The 22,106-nt window shown below is 60.9% G+C and overlaps 1 protein-coding gene across 2 annotated transcripts in view; it reads right to left on the bottom strand.

Annotated features, from left to right (window-relative positions):
* The window catches only part of RBM38 (RNA binding motif protein 38), a 49,992-nt gene extending 32,754 nt beyond the window's left edge, over positions 1-17,238 (bottom strand). Inside the window, exons 1-4 of one of the 2 annotated variants that reach the window (XM_082671243.1) lie at positions 16,841-17,238; positions 15,979-16,102; positions 15,448-15,502; positions 1,790-3,393 (exon numbers count right to left, since the gene is read on the bottom strand). In XM_082671243.1, the coding sequence (XP_082527369.1) occupies positions 3,090-3,393; positions 15,448-15,502; positions 15,979-16,102; positions 16,841-17,077 (720 nt within the window). In that variant the 5' untranslated portion in view covers positions 17,078-17,238 and the 3' untranslated portion in view covers positions 1,790-3,089. Of the gene's footprint in view, positions 1-1,789; positions 3,394-15,447; positions 15,503-15,978; positions 16,103-16,840 lie in introns of those variants that run through there. The other variant, XM_082671244.1, reaches the window with a different exon arrangement.
* Between the last annotated feature and the right edge of the window lie 4,868 nt (positions 17,239-22,106).

Genomic DNA, 22,106 nt, shown 5'->3' with positions numbered 1-22,106 from the left:
CAGCTGGGATGGATGGTCCCAGAACTCCCGCTGGTGTCCTCCACCAGAATCAAGTTCTGAGTGCTGGCAGGCCTCAGCTTCGCTGCTGTGCCTGGCACAGCACTAGGTATGGGGGACACAAGGCAGACAGCCCCTGCCCCCCTGGCATCGGTGTTCTAAAGGGGGTGGGACAGAGACAGGTGAGGACGCAGATGAAGGGAGACACAGTTCAGCTGCCTGGACCGAGACTGGGGCCGGAGAAGGCCGCTGGGACAAAGACACTTCCGTGTTGAGAGCTGAAGGAGGCCGGCAGGTAAAAGCTGGAGGATTCAACAGCAGGTGCAAAGGTCCTGTGGTGGGTGAGCTGTGCCCAGTGTGGGCAGGGGCCTCACAGACCACAGTGGCAGCTTTGGCTTTTTCCTCAAGGATGATGGGGAGCCGCAGAGGGGAGCTGGAGGAGCCGTGACCCTCTGGCTGCATGTTCAACAGGACCCTCTACCTGCACGTGGAGTGTGGACTGAAGAAGGATGGGGCAGAAGCCGTGAAGGGGCCGCTGCACGGGTCCAGGAGAGAGGGGGTGGCCCTGGACTGGGGCTGGAAACAGGGGAGGGGGCAAGGAGGGGAGGAGGGGGGCAGATGTGAGACAGGCTTAGCAGGAGTCGGCTGTGAGGGTGAGGGAGGGGTTCACAGTGACCGGAGGGAGCCCGGCTCACCCGCTGTGCGTGGTAGGTGAACGTGGGAGGCGGGACAGATGCACATGTTGCGTTGGGAGGCCGAGCTCCGCTCTGCAGGATTGGGGCGGTGGCGCGGGGAGGACAAGCCTGGCGTCTGGAGAGCGACCATCCCAAAGGAGGCCAAGCCGCAACCTCCGAGCTCTGCCCACACTGGCCTCCCACCAGGAGCGCCCACCCCACTCCCCCAGGTCACCAGGAGCCCCCGATGGCCCCTCGCCCCTGTGCAGCCGCCCCTCCCCCGTGGCATCGACCGCACTGTGCTGCGCCGGCCAGGCCGTGTCTGTGCATTGCTAACCCCGCTCCCCAGGCTGCGTTTGCAGCACATCCGTCCACCGGGTCTCTGCTGCCGCCCCATCCCCACCACCCCCGAAGCTCACCTCCCACTGACTTTCCCCTCACTGTGCCTCTCCAGCCACACTGGCCTCCTTGTCCCAGGGCCTTTGCACCTGCTGTTCCTCCTGCCTAGAACCCGCTCATTCTCCGTCACCCCCGGTGATACGTCCTGACCAGTATATGAAATTGCCCCATCTGCCTTCGCTGCATCTCCCCCACTAGTCTGCATGCTTGCTGTGTGCCCCCAGTACGTTATAAACCCAGTGGGCAGGACTGTGTTTTATGACTATCCCCAGTGCTTTGCATGTGACCTGGCACACGCCACTTCTTAGAATGAATGAATGAGGGAGAAAGTGAGGCAATGAGTGAATGAACCTCCTCTCCAGCCTTCACACCCCCTCCAAGAGGCCCCCGTGATTCCCTCAGAGCTGAGTCGGGGCTCCAGCTGGATGGTGGGAGAGGCTGGGACCAGCCCAGGATGGAGCCCCTCTCCCGCACACCCAGACGTCCCTTCCTGACTTGCGCCGCGCCCGGCTGCCAGCAACCTGAGGGCAGGGGGCCTGGACACCTGCTCCTATGCCTTCTCAGCAGCTCCTGCCCGGGTTCTGCCAGCAGTGCCCTGCCTTCTCCAAGGAGCCGCCCAACCTCTGCCCCCAGGGCCCTGCTCTGAGCACATCAGAGACTGAGCCCGGTGTCTATGGGGCTCAGAGGCGCCCACTTCGAGGGAAAAACTACAGACCCACTTTTTCTTTAAAGAAAACAAGTTTTATTTTTATAATCAGAACATTCTAATAAAAATGTTATTAGAATCTGAGCTACTTTGCTTTCTGGGCCTTGACTCTGCCCTGGCGTGCAGGGAAGCGCCTGCCCGTGTGCAGCAGCCCCGAGGCCTCCCACTTCCCTGAGGTAGGTCTGCAGGAGCGGCCCGCACGCCCCAACCCCCTCGGGCCTGTCCCCTCATCTCACTCTCCCCTCCCCCTCCAGGAGCCCCATCGCGGGCTGTGGGAACTGTCACCTTCCCCGTCCCTGAACCCCCAAGGCAAGCAGATGTGTCTCAGCTCAATCCCGCAGCTGCTTGGGCTGGTACAAACACAGCAGGCGACACCGCGGGGGGCACTCTGAGCCTCCACCCTGCCAGCCAGGGCGCTGCGGTCCAGCCCCTCGGCCCGCAGCCCCGTCATGGCCGCAGGGAGGGGGACAAGCTTAAGACAACTTACTGTCTGGAGACGCCCACCCTCTGAGGGGCTTGGGCACCCGGGCCAGCAGACACCTTATCACAGAAATACTATCACTGGCTCCTCGGGTGTAGAGCCATCGACAAAAGCGAGTCTTTCAAAGTCAAAAACAGGTTTTGGATTCTTGGTGGTGAGAGTCTCTGCTGAAAAAATAGACTGAAATTCTGAATCATCTTAGTAGCAAAACAATGATGATAAGAAAAAAAAGTCGCAGTGCTTCGACGTAAAGGATCACGGCCAGCTGCCCCGTCGCTGGTCACTGGTGGCCCTGCCGCACCTGGGTGTCTGGGGGCCGGGGGGAGGGGGAGCGCCCCGGGGCCAGCATTTAGAAAATGGGAATTCAGGGGGCCGGTGATCCCCCCCGTGCACGGTTCACAGCTGTGCAGACAGAGCAACAACAGTCCACACACGTCGCGATCCTGGGCTTCCCTAGAGCAAGGCCTCTCTGAGCGGGACAAAGTCTCTGCTCACCCCAGAGGGCCGCTGGGGTCTGTGGAGGGTCTAGAAGGCCCCACAGGATGCTGGGGGGACCGCCCATGGGCTCCAGGGGTGCGGGAGGATGGGGACGGTGCGTGCGCGACATTCAGGCTGATCTTCAAATGGCTCTCGGTCACTCTTTTCTCTCAAAGTCCTCCCTCAAGGCGCGACGGTCCTGGGTGTAAAGAGAAGTGGTCTCTGGGCCACCCGGGTTGCAGGCGGGGTCCCGCAGGGTCTCCCGAGGCACAGGTGCGGTGTGCACCCCTGGGCTCAGCTGGCACTCGCCCAGCGCGTGGTGATGGTGCCGCAGTTGCAGGGGCAGAAACGGCCCTCACTGCATCCTGTCGGGCTGCAGCTGCTGAGGCTGGTACTGCACGAAGGCAGTGCCCGCGGGGGCCGCGGCTGAGAGGGCCTGGGGCACGGTGGCCGGGTAGCCATAGCTCACAAAGCTGGCGGCTGTGGCGGGCGAGGCGGCATACGGGTACTGGTCGTAGGTGGCCGGTGGGTACTGGGCGTAGGCCGGGCTGGCCGGTGTGTACTCAATGTAGGGCGAGGACAGTGACGGGACTGGGGCCGCCGGGATCACCACGCTGGGCTGGACGATGGCTTGTGGGTAGATGTAGTGGGGGGTCAGCCTGTGGGGCCAAGCAGAGAGGGTCAGGGTCAGGGTCGGGCGACAGAGCGGGGCAACACAGCTGGCTCGGGTGGAGTGGAGGTGCCGGAAGAGCCGGGTGATGCCGTGTCCCCCCTCCAGCATCTCTACTTCCTCATCTGTAAAATGGGTGCAATTACAACAATAATGGTGCTCCTACCACAGGGCCTTTGCACTGGCCATGCCCACAACCTGCACAGCACTTTCCCCAGAGACCCACAGGGCTCCCACCTCCCTTTTTCAAGTCTGCACTCAAATGTCTCCTCCGTGAACCCCTCCAGGCAGCCTCCCCCATCCCACCCTACACCCCAAACACCACACATCCCTCACAGGAGCAACACAACATGATTTGGGGGCAGGCGTGGGGAGTTTAAAAATGATGAACAATTTCAGCATCAAATCCAGCGCAAGCCCTTCTGAGCACAGGTCCCTGTGTGATCACCCAGGTCACATGTCCATGAAGCCAGTCCTGTCCCCCCACTTCCCTGGGTTCATCTTCCCAGCATGTGCCACTCCCTGCAGTGACACCTGCACAGTTTACTTGTTCACCACATCTGTCTGCCCTGACTACAACGTCAGCCACCCGTGAACTGACAACACAGACCCTGGCCCAGGCAGGGGCTCACTTGCTGAGTGAACGAAGACAACGATGTCGTACAAGCATAACCGCAAAACCGCAATGACGGTGCTGCGAAAAAAGATGATGGCCAGAGCCTCAGGGACAAGGCTCAGCAGGCCGGCGGCCACGCCTCACGTGCAGGAACTGGCTGAAACTTCCCCCAGGTTGGCCTTCAGGTAACCATCTCATTTTACAACAGAAAAACTGGTCTTGGGAGGTGCCTCGCCCAAGGCCCCCCGGGCATCAGCCTGGGAGCTGAGAGCTGCACCCCGCACTCGTCCCTCCCTGCAGGATGCCCCCGCGGGCTCCGTGCGTGCAGCCCTCCACTGTAGGGGCAACCCAACACGCCGCAGACAGAGAAACTGAGGGTCGGGAAGGCAGTACCAGCAGGTGCCCGCTCTGCAGCCAGCGCCGGGCCCCACGGCAGCGGTGGACACACGGCGGCCTCGGCAGGGCAGACGCCGTGGCCTCCAGCATCAGCCCCTCCTCCTCCTCTCGGGCCCGCACAAGTCACACGGGATGGGGCTGACGTGGTTACACACCTGGGGTCTGCCCCAGCGTCCCTCCACGCCTGTGAGACAGGCCCCGGACCCCTGGTCTGCCCCCCTTCCATTCCAAAGAGAAGCTGCTTTGAAAGAAAAAGGGAACCGTCTCCTCCCGGTGCTCCCGCAGGCCTGGCAGGGGCAGAAACTGGGGCAGCTCTGGGAGAGCAAGTGGACAGAAAGCTGGGCCCTGGAAGCTGGGCTCCCTGCCCCCGCCAGGCCCCTCGGCATCCAGCAGCCCTCCCTCCCGAATAAGCACAGGGGCTCAGTGGGTCCCGGCGGCACCCCTGGGAACAGCGAAAAAGCAGAGAAACCCGAGTGTCGTCCACAGGGACGGAGCAGCGTCCAGTGTCCCCAGACCGCCCCACGTGGCAGCAGGACGAGGTCCACGCTCAGCCCCAAGCCGCTCCCCTCCACGCTGCCGGGAGAGAAAGCCAAGCCGCAGAACAGAGATACTGTTTATGCAAAACTGTGATATTTATACTGAATGGTGATAATGTTCATGCTAAAAAAAATCACATGTGTATTTATATCCATGCTGAGGACGGGTGAGGTGGAATTGCATGGAGCTGCCATTTTTATGGGTCCAAGAGCTGACTGAGGGCAACTTTATGTGGGGCAATGTTCTGAACGCAAAGAAAAGGCCTGGAAGGAGGCTGTGTCAGGGTTGCACGTGGGTCTGAGCATCTCTAAAAGGCAAATGGATTCACAGGCACAAAGGCGAATGAGAAGCACTACTCACAAGAGCCAAAAAGGAAAAGCAAGCACCCATCCAGCACCCATGCACTGATGAATGGATTTCCAGACTGCCGCGTACCCACGCCAAGGAGGAGCATTCCACCATAAAAAAGAATAATGCACTGACACACGCCACTGTGTGGATGGACCTTGAGGACACGATGCTGAGCAAAAGAGACCAGACACAGAAGGCCACAGACTGAATGATTCCCTTCACGTGACATCTCCAGAAAAGCAAACCCAGGAAGAAAGTGGTTACACTGCAGGGGCTTCGGAAAGCAGGGGAGGGGAGTGAATGCTACGGGCCTCCTTCCGGGCGACGACAAAGTTCTGAATCAGACAGTGGTGATGGCCGCACGACTGTGTGAATATATTTCATGCCCTAGACCAGCAGATTTGAGATTACGCGTGCCTTACCACAACAAACGCACAAATACAAGGGGCAAATCCTGAGCGAGGGGTGAACGACCCAGCGAGGAAAGAGCTGGGGTGGCGACGGGCACCACAGCCCCATGGATCCAGCAGCAAACCCCTGGGGGTGAGAGGCTGGGCACACCTGGCCTGTTCCGGAGGGGCCCCAGCTCCCCCCAGTCAGGGAGTGCCTACACCGGGTCCCCGCCTCCCCGTCGTCTGCCCTCCTGGGTGGCAGCACTCCTATGGTCGCCAAGGCCACACACTGCTGCTTGTCAGGAAGCCAGGCAGCTTTGGCCAGGAACCCTGCGCCCAGGCCATGGCTCCCACTCTCCCTCTCCGCCCTATTAGGAGTTTCTGCTGCCCACCCCCTCCTGCCTCCCTGGTGGGAACAAGAGCCCTGAACAGAGCAGGGCCTGGGTTCGAATCCCGCCTTGGTCTCCCACGCTGCAACCAGCCTTCTCACGTGTCTGCGCGTGTGCTCTGGGCAAGGAGGCAGCCGTGAGCAGACGACCCAGCCCCTGGCCTCTCGGCGCGTGGATTCCAGAGGAAACAAACACACCAACCCGTGAGCCAGAGCTGGGAGTGGTCGGGGGAGGCTTCTCGGAGGAGGGGGCAGCTGCTCGGAGCCCGAGCTCCTGGCCCATCTCCCCCACTGGACCTCACATGAGCAGGTGGTGCCTCGCCCAGGGCCGGGCCACGGGAGGGGCTGGACACGCGGTGCTGACCAACAGCCGGTGGGCACAGACCCCTCCGAGAAAGGGAAGGGGCCCCGGCTGCCCGGATGTCTCTCTGAAAAGGAGCCAGTGGAGACACGATGGAGCGCGTCTTGGTGCGGTGCCCACTGTGCTGCCCTGGGCATCATCAATGCCCCCACCACGTGAGCCCCACGCGGCTCCCGGAACCCTAGAACATTCCTTAGTGGGAAGCTACGGAAGCTTTGAGCCCAGAACTTCTCCCAACACGGGCAGGCGCACCACTGCTTCAAGACAGCATTTGCTAAGAACGTGGATCCCCGCAGACTGCCAAGTCAGATGGGGGCCGGGAACCTGCATCTGACAGGCCCCCGGAGATTCGGATACACAGACACTGCAGAACCACTACCTGGACCAGGCACACGCTGTCCCCACGGCAGAAGTACCCGGGGCTCTGGCCACACCTGCCTCAAGGCTGCTGGCCAAGGCAGCTGTCACGTTTACCAGGTTTCTGACACTCAGCGTCGTCAGGACTAAGCTCTGCTCTGGCCACCACAGAGCTGCCCTGCTGGGGGACGCTCAGACACGGTGTGGGCGAATAAGCTTCAGGGTGACAGGAAGGGGGACTCCCTTGCTTCCTGGCCTGCGGGGACACTGCGTGTCTGCATTTGTTCACCTGTTTCCCTCAAGCACCCTCTCCCCACTCCCCACTCTGTTTGTGAAAAGCCCAAGATGACTTATGAAGCATTTCACAGCCATAAAATAGGTGCTGCTGTTACCCTATTTCCCAGAGAGGGAAACCAAGGCTCAGAGAGGCCGAGGCACTAGCAGTCACACGGCCAGGGAGACAACGGCTGGCGTGGGTTCTGCCACTGGGTTAAGCACTGCTGAGTCAAGGTGGGAGGAAGCTGCGAAGCTCCCCCTCCACCCCCAGGAAGGGGACCGGGGCCCTCAACTCTGCGCTGAAGTTACAGAGCTTCTGTGAGTCTCAGTTTTCCCATCTGTAAAAGGGGTCTGGCAGAGGCTGACGTCAGGGCTTGAGAACCGAGACCCTCCACCAGAACAGCATTTCTCAGCCACGGCGGCTCTGCCCCCAGGGAACATTCAGCTGCATCTGGGACATTCCTGGTGTCACACTGGGGGTTGGGGGGTGCCAGTGGCAGCCAGCGGGTGGAGGCCAGGGACACCACCAACAGTGCACAGGATGCCCCCCCCCCCCCCCGCCGACCACGAAGAACCCTCCAGCATCACGGTAAGGTCGAGACCCTGCTGTAAACCGCAAAGAAAAAGGCAAATACCATTGTCACGACCACTGACACCCATGCAGAGGGTTGGGAAGAGGCCAGGCAGGGACCAAGGGACTGAGCTGGTGCACACACATCGCCCCCCGACGGGAACCCACTGGACTCTTCGATGAAAAGGAAACCCCAGCCAAACCACCGGCTGGCCCCATCTGAGCACAGCCCCTGCGCCCCCTTCCCAGGCCCACACACCACAACGGGGGAGGTCTCACGCGCCTGGCACCGGGGAACAGGGTGGGCGTCCAGCGGGTTCCTCAGCGCCCCACCTACTCCCCAGAAAGGTCAGGGTGCTGCCGGCCTCCGTGTGCTTGCTCTGCAGGCCTCTGAAAAGGGCACAGGCTTGGCACGCTCTGTCCTCGGGGACTCCCCTGCCCACGTCCACCCCACCCCACCCCCAGTCCCCCAATTCCCCCCGTTCCCCCCCATCCCCCAGCAGCAAGCCTGCATGCCACCCAGACCTGGCAGGCCTGCTGCGCAGCCCCCTACTCTGCGGCCAGGGGTCGTCTTAAAAACAGTCCGGGAGACCATGCCACTCAGGCACGTCCCCACAGGGGCCTCCCCTTTGCCCAGAGCCAAACCCTGACTGCTCCCCACCCCCCAGGGCCTCCCTCAGCCTACCTCCCCAGTTTACCTCCAGCCCACTGTCCCCACTCCGGCCTCCCAGAGCTCCTTTCCGTCCCCCAGACTGCACCTGCTTCTCCGAGCACAGGGCCTTTGCACCTGCTGCTCCCGCTGCTGGCAGGCTCCTTCCCACAGCTCAAACCTCACCTCCTCGGAGGCCTTCCCTGACCACGTCCCCCCACCGGCCTTACTTCCTTCCTACAACCCCAGACTACCCTGTCATCCATCTTCTGCGCCGCTGTCTTCCCCACGAGAATGCAAGCCCCACGAGGGCGGGAACCTGGCCTGGACGGCTGGGTCCCAAGTGCCCAGCCAACCCAAATGCCAAGGGCCCTGCGGGCACCCAGTGGCAAAGGGGCCCCTCCGGGGCTGCTGCCGCTTCCTGGGCCGGGAGTCACGGCCCTGGGGAGGCAGAGGAAGTAGCCCGGCCGACACAGCCGGGGACCCTGGGGAAGCAGAACCCGCAGCCTCAGTTCAAGTCTGGCTCTTCACCTGCCAGTCTCGGCCTCGACCCAGGGGCCGGGACTGCCCCCTCTCCACACCCCAGAGACCCCCTCCTCGAGCCTGAGGGAGGGCAAGATCAGCCCCCACCCAGCCCAGCCCCATGGAGGGTAGCCCAGGGCCCTGGAGGGAAAAGCAAACCAGCTAGCAGGACGGTCAGGTTTGGGGTCAGAACCTAAAAGTCAGTTGACCCGATGCCCAGGGCCTGGGCAAAGCAAACCCCCAAACCCCCAGATTGGGAAGAGGGCTGCAGCCAGCCAGGTTCAAAAGGTCAGACCAGAGCTTCCCTGGAGGCGCAGTGGTTGAGAGTCTGCCTGCCGATGCGGGGGACACGGGCTCGTGCCCCGGTCTGGGAAGATCCCACATGCCGCGGAGCGGCTGGGCCCGTGAGCCATGGCCACTGAGCCTGCGCTCCGCTATGGGAGAGGCCACAACAGTGAGAGGCCCGCATACCGCCACAAAAAAAAAAAAAAGAAGGCCAGACCATCCTAGGGGGGTACACGCTCAGGCTGAGCACCCCCTGCTGAAAGGGTGATGGCCGAGATCTCTGCCCAGACCCACGCACCCAGGGCAAGCGGCACACAGCCAGGAGCCAGCCAGCTGCCTCGGCCGATGGAGACCAGGGCGGCGGGCGAGGACCGAGCCTGGGTCCTGGCCGTGCCTGTCCAAGTCTATCGGCCCTCTCTGGCCACGTTTCCCCATGGGTAAACTGAGGGTGCTACAGAGTCCAACAGAGCCTCCCCTGGAGCCCTGAAGGCAGAGGTCTTGGGGTCTGCGCAGGAGCGTCCGGGGACGCTGGGGCAGGTGAGGGGGCCGAGGGAGCTGGCGCCCGGGAGACAGACGGGCACGCCACCCACATACTCAGAGCAAAACTGTCAGCGGAAAGGGATCAGCTGCAGCCCCAAGCACTCATTTGGTGAATGCACAGCTATCCCCAAAAATAGAAAGAAAAAAGGCAAATGAGCCCATTTCACTTTCTCTGCTCTCTGGAGGTTCGGCCTGAGGGGTCGGAGAAGCCGGCGGCCGCTGGGGCACAACTCAGGATCCTCGGGTCAGGGAGGGGCCTCCCAGGGCTCTCCGGAGGGGGGACATCCAGGTTCCCTGGGGCCGTCGGACCACAAAGCAGGTAAAACACATCTCCCACGGGGCAGTGCCAGACCCTGGCCCGGCATCTCCACCGGAACCTGTCCAAACCCAGACGCCCGCTCTTCCCCCCAAACTGCAGCCTCCCCTCACTGCCAAGGCCAACTGACCCACCATTAGCTCAGGCCCAAAGTTCTGGAATCTTCTCAGACTTTCTTTCACACGTTCTTTAAATGTGCTCAGAACCCCACAGCTCCTGACTCCCGGGCGGCCACCACGGCCTCGCACGTGGACTGGATCACTGCGAGGTCCCCTAGTGGCGCCCTGACCCTGGCCTCGGTGGTTCAGGCCTACCCAGCAGCTGAAGAGACGCTATAAGACACAAGTGACCTGGCCCTCATCTGCTCAGGGCCCACAGCGGCCCCCCAGCACTCAGGCAAATCCAAATGCTCCCCTGGGCCACCGAGGCCCGACGTGAGCTGAGGCCACCCTGCTGGGCCTCTGACCCCGCCAATCTCCCACCACTCACACCAGCCTCCCCTGCCCAGCTGCCCCTCTCCCCGCAGAGCGCCTGTCGCCACCCGAGCCGCCACCGCTCTGCCAAAGGAAGCTCCGTAATCACGAGCAGGGCCAGGGCTCCCTCCATCTCCACGAAGTCCCCAACCTGCCACAAACTGGCTGAACGAAAGCACAGCTTCCTCCTTTCAGCCACGTGGGAGGGGTCAGGAGAATGATCCAGATGCACCCCGCCCCCCGTCAGCACGCTGCAGGGCACGCATCACGTCCACATGGCAGATGGGGAAACTGAGGCTCAAGGACGAAAACTCGTCGTGAGAACAAAGGGTCACACGGACAAGTCGCGGGGCTTCCAGGCTCCTTACACAGCCTCCTCCCGCTGCAGTGAGAAGGGGCGGCCCCGCCCACTTGGGCGCCCCCCACCCGGGTCCCTGCTCTGGGACACACCCGTGAGGCCAAGTGAGACGCCCACATCAGCCTGCGAGTGGTCAGGCCTCTCCCTTCGACCAGAGGCTTCCTGACGAGGCCTCGGTACGGGGGCCCCTCCTGCCAGGGCCACTGGGGCCGGCGAAGAGCTCATCCTTGGACAGAAGCCCGAGAACCGCCCCTGAAGCCAGTGTCTGTTACAGCAGACGGGGACAAACAACAGGTGTGCGCGGGCCGCCCGCCAGGGAGGGCCACGCGCCGGCCCACTCCTCGCTCCAGCGAGTGCCAAACAGGAAGCGACGGGCTGGGGAGGGGCAGGGCCACCCCAGACACCCTGAAAGTAAAAACAAGCCACGTGATACCACCCGGGAGGGCACCAGCTTCCTCTCTGCCCCCATACCCTCCGGCTCTGACCTCACTTCCTGCCACACCTCCAAGGCGCAGGCCCCCTGTTCAGGCGCTGCGACTCCCCCCGGCTTTATTTACTTCGTATCATGAAATCACGAGAGACTCTCCGGAAAGCACAAACACAGCAGAGAGAGGCCCCAAGGGCCCTCCCGTGGGGTCCCCAGAGGTGACGTCTCATAACCCAACATGCTACCAAACCCAGGAGGCGCACGCCGGACCGTCGCTCTGAGCTCGGCTCCGGGCCTGGCTCGGATTCCACCAGCTCAGGGGTGTCCTCGGGTGTAAGTCCATGATTCTGTATCGCACGCACAGTCACCCACCCACCGTTACAATCTCAACACAGGCCTGTCCCAGGCCACGAGGCCCTCCGCCGGCCAGCTGCCCTGTCCAGCTGTCCCCGTCACCACCTCGGCCCTCGGGTGCCCACGTGGATGTCTAATGGTCTGGCTTCCCCGCCAGAAAGCAAGATTGAGAACCAACCACACCTTTTTTATTCAAAGTATCCAGCAGGCGCTCAACAAAGAATGAAGGATTCTGGGAACAGCTCTCGGCCTTCTGCCCAGCCCACTGTGCTCCGTGACATCTTCCTATCACTCTCTGGCCCCTCTCCCGCCCTGGGGACCCAGACACTCTGCTCAGACCCCCTGGGCAGGCACACACCCACAGCCTGGTCACAGTAAGGGCAGCAGGTCTCCATCTGGGCACTGGGGCCCTTCACACAGAGGGTGTAGGGGCCCTGAAACTCTAGGAAGAACAGCGTGTGCACGTGCCCGGGAGAGGGTCCCATCCCCAGTGGGCCCTGGGAGGTGGCACCGACACAGTCCCTACCCGCAGACGGGGAGATGAGCCCAGAGAGAAGGGGCTGGGCCTGGCCTTGAGCCCGGAGCCTTGCTCCAGCACGAGGCCTGCCTGACACCCAGCAGCCCCGGGACCCTGTTCTGCCATCTGGGACCTAGAGACTGGCCCCAACCCAGCACCGAGGGGGGCGGCTTGCGGTGGACGGCTGTGGAGCCCACAACAAGGCACCCTTAAGAAGCTGGGGTGGGGAGCTGAGCCCGGAGAAGCAGTTGGCCCTTCAGAAATAACCCAAGGAGAGGCTCCCAGTGCAGCCAGGCCTGGGACAAACCTCAGCTCCTACAAGCCTCAGGCCCAGGCCTGGACAGACAGCCCTGACACTGGGAGGCCCCGTCCAAGCCAGACCCAACACTCTGCCTGGACCTGTGCCTGCAGTCTGCTGACTGTCCCACCCCATCAACAAAGGGCCGGTCGGCTGGGGGGTCTATGGCCGCAGTCCCCCCCGCCGGGATCGAGCCACCTGCCACTTGCCAAAGAAGCCTTCTCCAAACCCTAACCCTAACTCTAACCCTCGGCCCCACGTAGGTAACATGACGGAAGTGTCCTGGTCGCGTCAGGTCCTGAAAAATCCCGTTCTTGAAGAAAAGAAAAACTGCGGGCAGGGAATCCAAGCAAAAAGCAGCGAGTGTACAAGTTCTTTGGCAACTCTTTCCATGCTGACATTTACGACCCAGCCAGATGAGGATTCCGCAGCGGCCTTGCCCAGAAGCAAGCTGTGGAATCTTTAGAGCTGTCCCAGGCACACGATCGGGGCCAGAAAGTCGGGGAAAGTTCCGCGGGGCAGGAGAGGGTTAACGGGTTTGCAAACGCTGGGCTGCCCAGGCCTTGCTGCCAACCCAGAGCCACCACCACCGACCGCTGAGTCAGGCCCGGCCGAGCCCAGGCCCGTTGTTTGCAAAATCAAAAGGGACGCTGACGGCCCAACTCTCCAGCCAGGCAGGCGGGCGCTGGGAGGAGACAGCTGACCCCAAAAGCCCGGCCCGGCACCCTTCCTGCCCCCTGGGGTCTCAGCGAGGCCTGGCGGGAGGCGGCACAGCTCTGAGAGGCTGCGGTCCACCGGCCGCTGGAAATGCAGAGCTGGACTGTCCCTCTGATCCTTGTCCCTGTTTGGGTCTCCACCCCCCTGGTAACCAACAAATAGGGCCAGCAGCCTCTTCGTCGTCACAGGTATTAAATGGCCAGCCAGCAGATTCACTTACAAAACGCTGTCGCCTGCAGTCGGGAGCACATGGCAGTAAAATTGGTGACCGATGCCTGACCACCCTGCCATGGGTGGTGCTCTGAGGACCACGAGGGAAACGGTCGGAGCACCCTTCCCACCCACCCGCCCCAGAGAGCAGCGGTTGAGAGCACGCGTTCCAGAGCCAGCCCGCGTGGGTTCAAATCCTGTCACTTCAGCCACCCTGGACAGGTTGTTAACCTTCTTAACCTTTCTTTGCCACAGTTTCCCCACCTAAGAAGCAAGAGTAATATCGGTCCCAACCTTAGAGAGCTGCCGCGAGGGCAGGAGAGAAGGCAGACAGGCATGGAGCCCCTGGCCCCATGTGCCAGCACTGCCTCAGGTGGTTATTATTCCCATTTTCCGGATGAGGAAAGTGAAGGCTCAGAAGAGAACATCTCTTGCCAAGATGCACCAACTGGTAAGTGACAAGGTCAGCGTTTGAACCCAGGTCTGCAGGCTCCAGGGGCCCAGTGCTGATGCTCACCAAGTCCCAGAGGCAGTTGTGACAGATCAAAAGGGAGCCCAGGCTCGGGCGGGAAGCTACGGTCGCATCTCAAGCAGGAAAGAGCCGCACATGCTCGGGGCTCACACCCGGATCTCCGTGCCAGCCCCTGGCCCAGCCCCTGCCCTGGGGAACAGAGCCAGGGCTGTGGAAAGTGAGGAACACCCTCCTCGTATGGCCTGAACCCAAACAGGAAGAACCTGGGTGATGGCAGGAAGACAGGGGTGTCCCCAAACGCCTTCCAAGATGGCTGCAGACACAGGTGAAGCAGATCCCAGGGCGAGAAGGAAACCAGAACCCCCTGTTCCCTGCCGCCCTCCAGGCTTCCTCTCAGGAGAACAGACCGGGACCTGGGCTCACACACTTCCTCCAGTTCACGTGGGGGCCACTGTGCTGCCACAGAGGCTGCCTGTCAGGGTAAGCAGCCCCGAATCATGGTTGACTTGCCCAGTCCACCCAAGCCCAACTCCCAACCTGCTCCAGTGCCCGGTTCACGCTGCCCCAGTGAGCCAGGTGGCCCCTTAAACCAAGCCTCTGGGGCAGGTACACACACGCTCGCTCACACACACACACATACACACTTGCAACTTTCAGCACAAAACACAAGGTCTGGGATTCAGTCTCTGATAGCTTAAGAAGTTCTAACGTTCTAAAAGGGGCTGCCTGTTCTATATCTGCCCCCCCAGAACAAACCCCCATCCCCATCAGCACACTCCCTGCACTGGGGCACACAGCCGGCATCAATCACAGGGCATGGCAGGCTCCTTTGTGCCCCTAAAGTTTCTTTCCTTTCCCAAGCACCTGCTAGACCTTATTAGACGTTTAAAAAAAAAAACAAAGAAAGACAACGACGAAGGCCCTTTTCGGATGGAGGAGGCTGGGACACACTGCTCTAAAGCACATCAGACGAAACGTCCACAGGCCGGGCCCACTCGGGTGGGGACATCTGGCCCTGATCCGGGCTCACCTGTTGCAGCTTCGCAAACATTGGACCGGTTGGCAGTGACCTGCTGCCGCCATCTGTCGGGCACTGGAGCAGGTCAGAGGGGCACCCTCAAAGAGCCTGGCCTGCTTCCTAGTCGGCAAACCCTTCCAGCATACTTACCTAACCTGCATGGGGCCCATGCCAGGCCTCCACCCACAGAACTCAGAGGTGCTGTCACCATCCCATATCACAGGTGAGGAAACTGAGGCACTGGTGGCTGCGTGAGCGGAGGTCACGCACCCAGCGAGGAGAAACCGGGATCTGAACCCAGGCCACAGGCTCCAGAGCTCATGCTCCCATGTCTCTGTGGTGCGGCCTTTTCTGGGGGACAGAGAAACGCAACCTGCCTTCTCCCCCTTCTCCCAGCTTGTCTACCTCCCACTCCCAAAACACAATCACGCTTCTGAAAGGCTGGAGCAAAGATCGGTTCTCAGACTCAGAAAGGTGGCTGCAGACAGCGCAACCGACCACCGTGGGGTCGGCGGTCCCAGGGTAAGAGGCTCCCTCCGACCGATGGACGCCTGCACTAGAAGACCCGGGAAGCCCACAGCCCCCGGCCTGGCTTCCAAGGCCTGTTTACCGCCCCCATCCCAGCCAGCCCTGTCCACTCACCCGTAAGTCCGCTGGATCAAGGTGGGGTGCAGCTGCTGCACGCCGATGGCAAAGCCTAAAACGAGGGACCAGTTAGGGGCCCGGCCTGACACAGGAAAGCACCTCACAATCACCCACCTCTAACCCAACGCGTTAATCAGCTTCCTTTCCCCTCCCAGGCCACCTCCACATGAACCCCGAAACTCCCAGCCGAAGGAGGCCGAGGGACCCGAGAGGCGGCAGCCTCTGGGTGTCGGTCCTCCCAACCTCCAGCCCCAGGGACCAACTTCCTCCCTCCGGTGAGGACAGCTGACAACCGGGTGACGCGCCCTCCTCGCCCTGTCCCACCGGCACACACAGCCAGAGGAAGGGGTTCAGCTTCCAAGCTGGGAGATGACTACTCTGAGATGGCTCTCTGGGAGCACATGACAGCCGACTGCCACCCCTGGAGGGGGGGGGGGCGGGGGGGCGGGCGGCTGCCTTTTCACCCGACAGATACCAACGCCGAATATAGCAACCAGAAGTGCCAGGGAAGGAGAACAGGGCTCTCACCCGTCTGAAGGCTCCGCGGCTTGGCGCCCAGATAGGCCAGGTTCACGTTGGCCTTGCGGCCGTCGATGTTGGGGTTAGGGTCTTTGCAAGCCCTCTCAGCCGCCGCCCGGTCAGCCATGGTCACCTGGAGGAGCACAGACGCATCAGGGGCTTCCCTTGCCGGCGGGGGGAACGGAGAGAGGGCTCTAGAGCCCTGGCACGGGGCCCGCGTTTCCCCCCGCCCCGGGTGCCCATTACCCAAGGCGTCCAGCCCAGTCCCCTCTGACCCCAGCCTGGGGCCCTCCCAAAGCTGCCCCTGGGCCCCGGCTCCTCCCCCGAGTTCAAGTGCTAGGAAACACTGCCCTCAAGGACGGAAACAACCACCAGGGAAGACACGGCCACCCTGAAGGGAGGCAGGGGTCCCGGCCAGTGGGGACGACAAACCTCCTCGTGGGAGGGGTTTAGGAACACCCTAGTTAGAAAGGAAGTAGAAGAGGTGTCTTCAGGCCCATTTTTACTTAGGTTGTTTGGGGTGTCTGAGGGAGCTGCTGGAAAATAAAATGGGGTTGCTTCAGAGCTCCTGAGCGCCCGGGGCTGAAGCCCGGCTCCTCGTTCGCTTTTTGCTCCAGGAAGTGCCGAGAACCTCTCCACAAACTTCGGAGACCTAACTGAACACAGCGGCTCTCCCTTTAAACCGGGCGTGGGGAGGGGGCAGGGAGACGGGGCCTGGGGGGCGGGGGCAGGACCGGCTGGAGCCCGAGAGGGGGCAGCAGGTGCCGAGCCGGCGGGAGGCGCCCGGGGCTGGCGTGCGCCCGCCGGCTGACTCAGCGGCCCGGCCGCGATAAGTGCGGGGCGGGGAGCGCCCGGCCGCGGGGCCACTTACGAAGCCGTAGCCGCGGGACTTCCCCGTCTGGCGGTCGGTGATGACCACTGCCTCCTCGATGTCCCCGAAGCCCTCGAAGTACTTCCTGAGCGAGGCGTCGGTGGTGTGGTAGGGAAGGCCGCCCACGAAGATCTTGGTGAACGTGGTGTCCTTCTGCGAGCCGTGCATGGCGCCGAGGGCGGCCGGGGGCCGCGGGAAGCCCGCGCTCGGGGCGCACGGCGCGGGCTGCAGCAGCATGGGGGGCGCCCCGCCGCCTACGGACCCGGGCCGCGTGAGGCTGCGCTCATTGGGGGCGGCGGGGAGCGAGCGGGGCAGCAGGGGCGCCGGCCCAGCCGCCGGGCCCGTCCACTCGCGGGTCGCTCCCGCTCTACGCGCGGCACTGCGCTGCGTCGCGTTCGTGCCGGCGCTGCGGGAACTCTGCGCCCCGTTGCCCACCCGGGCTTTGTAGTCGGCCCCGCCCCCGGCCGCCCAGGCCACGCCCCTGGCGTCCTGCCCCGCCCCCTCATCCCCGCCCGGGCGCGCGGGGGCCGCCGGGAGGCGTAGTCCGGCCCCGCCACGCCACGCCCCACGTGCCCTGCTGAAGCCCAGGGGCAGGGCGAGCACAAGGGTAGGGAACGCATCCGGGTGTTTTGGGGGCACCAATACGTGCTCACTGGGTTCCTGGCCCCTGCTCTCGAGGAGCGCACCGTCTAGCGAATGAGATGTAAACGATTCAGACCATGTTTAGTGAGTCTGAATCGTTTCCCCAGCGCAGCTTACGGTACAGGAACTCATATTAAAGGTGAAACAGCCTTTGTTTTTATATGTAAATATAATTCGTTCGACGAATATTTATCAGGGCGTGGGGGATGCAGAAATGCACGCAACACACTCTACCCCACAGAGCTTCTATGAACAAGACAAACAGGTAAATATACAATGTACTATCCATTAAGAAATAAATCAGGGTGCTGCCATCCAGGAGTGGCCAGAGTGGTCCCGGAGGCCCCTCTGAGAAGGTGACTGGACAGGGGAAGTAGTTCTGGCCTCCTCAAAAGTCCATCCCTGTGCCAAGGATCCCTCCATCTCTATGGGCCATCCTTGGGGGAAAACAAGCAGAGGGTGGCCCTGTTCCCTTCCCCAGCCCTAGAAACAGGCCCACCCCTGGGTCTCTGTAGCAGGACCCGCTACAGAATTGTCAGGGCATCTTGTCCAAAGTTATTAGGAATTTCATGTCTGACAAGAGCACTGAACCCGAGGCCCTGGCACCAGCACCCCCCCCCAACCAGTGGGTCACACGGCCGTGCAGAGCCAGGCCCTGAGGATCTCAAACCCTCCACATGTCCAGGCACCAGCATTGTGATGTCCTGTGCAGTCGGGACTCTGCTGTGGGCGAAAAATGTCACCTGCCATGTCAGTAAACAAAAGATGTTGCGGCCATCAGCCACTGCAGCCACCCCCAACTGTGTACCCTGAGGGGATTCGGGGTGGAACAAAACAAGACACTGGCCCTAGATGGTTAAGGTGCACATCAAAGGAATGATTTCAATGAGCCCAGACTCTTGCATCTTCGCATAGGTAGAAAAGCGCTAAATTCGCTAACTTGAGATGTCTGGTTTTTCTTTAACTAACAGTGATCTTTTGATGTTCCCACGTTTTGGTTTTTGTTGCAAAAACTCCTCTATATCCTGGCTCCTCCCTGACCTCTTTGGAGCAGTCCCTGAGAGCTGCTTCAAGGGTTCGAGTCCGCAGAAAGTCCGCCAAGTAAAACATAATTCTTAACTTTTAGGTTGTGCATTTTTTTTTAAGTTACCACTGCTCTGAGTGGGGTCGCTCCTGGTGACCCCAGCTCCTGGCGGACTGAGGGGTACAGGGAGGCAGGCGAAGCGTTCACTAGTCTTTCAGGTGTTTATCAGGCACCTTCTCTGTCAGGCTGCGTTTGATTCCAGGCCCAGACCAGCTGTGCCTCAAGCCCCTGGACGCCCTGACCCCGCGCGCCACCCGGCAACCATTGGTCTGAACCTTCCTTCCCCCCAAACCCCCGCCCCAGCCCCCTCACGCTGGGAATGGAACCCCGAGTACTCCGGGGACACACTTTTCAGTCTCCCCTCATTTCTCCCTGGTCTTGTCGCTCCCAGTTTCCTCCAACTCCCCAGGCCCACTCCTGCCTCGGGGCTGGACCTCATCGCTCGCCCTTTATTCTGCTTTTCTTTTCCTTCAGTGTACTTTCACCTCCCCAAGCCCTCGTTACCTATTCATGGGTTTAAGGTCTCTCTCCCCTGCGAGGTGGGCCCTTGGATGGTTTGCTCAAGCTGTGCGGCCTGGCAAGCAGAGGGCCCCCGGGAAATGTTTGTTGAGTGAATGCACGATGGAAGGAAGAAGCCGAGGAGAGCTCTCGACCAGACAAGGGACACTCAGCGCGCCCTTGGAAAACTTTGCGAAAGTGTGACCTCCACTTTTTGGGCCAGGGAAGGCGGTCACCGTGCGGCCGCTCCATCTTGGGCACACTGGGTCCCATCAGCGGGCCTCAGTTTCCCTTTCCGTGACAGACAGGACTTCTAGGGGCGGGGGCAGGCGGGGCGCGGGCGGCGAGACTCCAGGCCTACAAGTCCCAGAGCCGCCCGGACCGGCCCCGCCCCGCCCCGCCCCGCCCACCTCGCCCCTCCCGGCGGAGCGGCCGCGCAGGGAGGGGCGCCGCGGGGAGTGCGGCTGCGCGCCGGCCGGCGGGCGTTTGCAGAGCACGTGCTGGCGCTGCGGGGTCCGAAGGGTCTCGAGCCTGGCGGTTGGCGCCCGGGACGGGGACACGGGGTCAGAAAAGGGAAACGCCCCGGGATGGGCAGGCTCGTTGCGTGCATCTCGCGCTCCCGCCCGGCCCGGAAGAGGGCAGGGGGCGTCAGTCTCTTAAAAGGCGGATGCGCCCGCTACGGTTCTTTCACGTGTTCATTCTCCGGCCCTTAAGTTTCTGCGTCACCAATCTCTCCGCGCGTCGGGTGGCCCCACGTGCCCACGTGTCACCAACTTCTGCCTGAGAATTAGCTATTCACCCAACACATCCTTATTAATGATCCATTAGGTGCCAGGCCAGGGTTCTAGACCCCGGGAAGACTGCAAGTAGGAAACTAATGACGTACCCCACCCCCAATACACACACACCCACACACACACGCGCACACACACACGAGCTTACATTCTAGGAGGAATGGAGAGAAAATGAATGAATGAATATTATATTTACATTTAAATTTTTCCAGGCGGGTCCTGAGATGGGAGAAAATTTTTCCAGGAGGGTCCTGAGATGGGAGCAAAGAAAAGTGACAGGTGTTCTTTACAGTCAGGTAAGGCCTCTGGGAATTGGTGAGAGCAAGTGGTGAGAGCCAGAGCCATTGGCGCATAGGGAACAGCACAGGTAACAATGCAAAAGCTTAGAGGCAGGAGATCCAGCCACCATCACTAACGGAATAACCTTTGAGTGCCGGGCACTTTTAGTGGCTAATCCTCCCACACCACTGATAATAATAAAGGTCAGTTGTTTTAGTTCCTGTTTTGAGCCCAGCCCTGAACTGGGTGACACATGTAATTAGGTGATTTAACCTCAAAACACCTTTTTTTCTCAGGTAGGTACTATTAGCCCAGTTTTAAGAGGGAGGGAACTGAAGCTCAGGGTGACTCCCCCAAGGCCACCCAGAGCAGTAAATGGCCAATCCATGATCCCATTTTTCCTCCCACAGCCTTTAGAGAAGGCCTTGTCTCCCTGCTTTGAGGGCTGGGCAGGTGAGACTTCAGAGAGGTCGAGTGAAGTGAGAGCCAAGTAGAAATCTGTTTGGCTTCCAGCCTTCTACTCAAAGAAACAATGGTATCTGGTACCAGCCCCTTATTGTTATTTCCGCTCTGAACGTGGTTGGGATGTTCAGAGCTGTGGCAGCTGACTTACGACCTTGAGGCAAAGTGCAAGCGACTCACAGACACCAGTCCTGATACCGCTAAACCCAGGGGACATTTGGCAAATGTCTGGAGACATTTTTGGTGGTCACAACTTGAGGGAGGAACGCTACTGGCATCTAGAATGTGGGGGCCAGGGAAGCTGCTAAATATTCTGTACTGCACAGGACAGCACCCACAACAAAGAATTATCCAGCCCAAAATGTCAGCAGTGCTGAAACTGAGAAAACTTGGGCTAAACCAAGGCCAACAACCAGGCTCCTTGTTGGGTAAGAAGAATAGATCCCAACATGATTAAGCCACTGTAGTTGGGTTTTCCATGATGACAACTGAAAGCGTTCCCAAATGAAGCAGATGCAGTTTGATAATTTCTACTGAAGGGGCCAGCATGGCTGGACAGGGGTCATTTGTCCCTGCTTCCTTTGGTGTCCATCACATGGTGGGTTGGGAGGTCAGCCCAGAGGTTGATCTTGGTCCCAACGCTTTGGGCCTTTGGGCCGATGCTCCTCTCTCTAAAGTTCCAAGCCCTTCATTACAAGGGGACAGAGCAGGACACGGGCGGGACATTGGTCACCCCCGGGTGGGTGGGCTCACTGCATGCACCTTGCACTCGGGCCCAGCCAGGAAGGGGACGGGGGAACATCAGTGTCTCAAGAAGAGGACAGCCAGGTTTGAATCATTGACTCATTCATCCTCTGTCCCCTTAGATCCCTGCATCACCAGCAGAAGGGAAGGGGGGTTGGGAAGCCAAATGGAAAGACACAGGAGTGACGATTTAGGCCAGGCTGCTCGGGGTGTGGGTCTGTCCGCTGCTGCCCAGCACACGTGCTGCCTCTCCTCCCCTGAGGACACTTTCCCAGGCTCACAGCTCTGAATGTGGCAAGTGGATAAAGCCCCGTCCCCCTGCCCACTGCCTACCCTCGCCTGACACAGCTCACTCAGGAGATGGTTTACAGGCTTTGTCACTGTCTCCATGAGGGGAGCCTGGACTCAGGACCCTACTCTGAGACTGTGCCTGGATGTGGGCATTTGCCACGGGTTGGATTGTGTCCCCCAAGAATATATTCAAGTCTCTGGTACCCGTGAATATGACCTTATTTGGAAATAGGATTTTTGTACTACCATCCATTTAAGATGAGGTCATATTGGAGCAGTATGGGGCCTAATCCAATGACTTTTGTCCTTATCAGAAGGCCACGTGAAGACACAGACATGCAAGAGGAGGCCTTGTGACAACAGAGACAGAGGTTGGAGAGATGCGCCTTCAAGCCGAGGAGTGCCATGATTGCTGGCGGCCCCGGAACCCACAGCACCGAAAGGCATACAGGGGACAGTCTTCCCTCTTAGC

The sequence above is a fragment of the Grampus griseus genome (assembly GCF_964374135.1).
Source record: "Grampus griseus genome assembly, chromosome: 14".
Taxonomy (NCBI): domain Eukaryota; kingdom Metazoa; phylum Chordata; class Mammalia; order Artiodactyla; family Delphinidae; genus Grampus; species Grampus griseus.
This window is presented reverse-complemented; position numbering and strand designations above follow the sequence as displayed.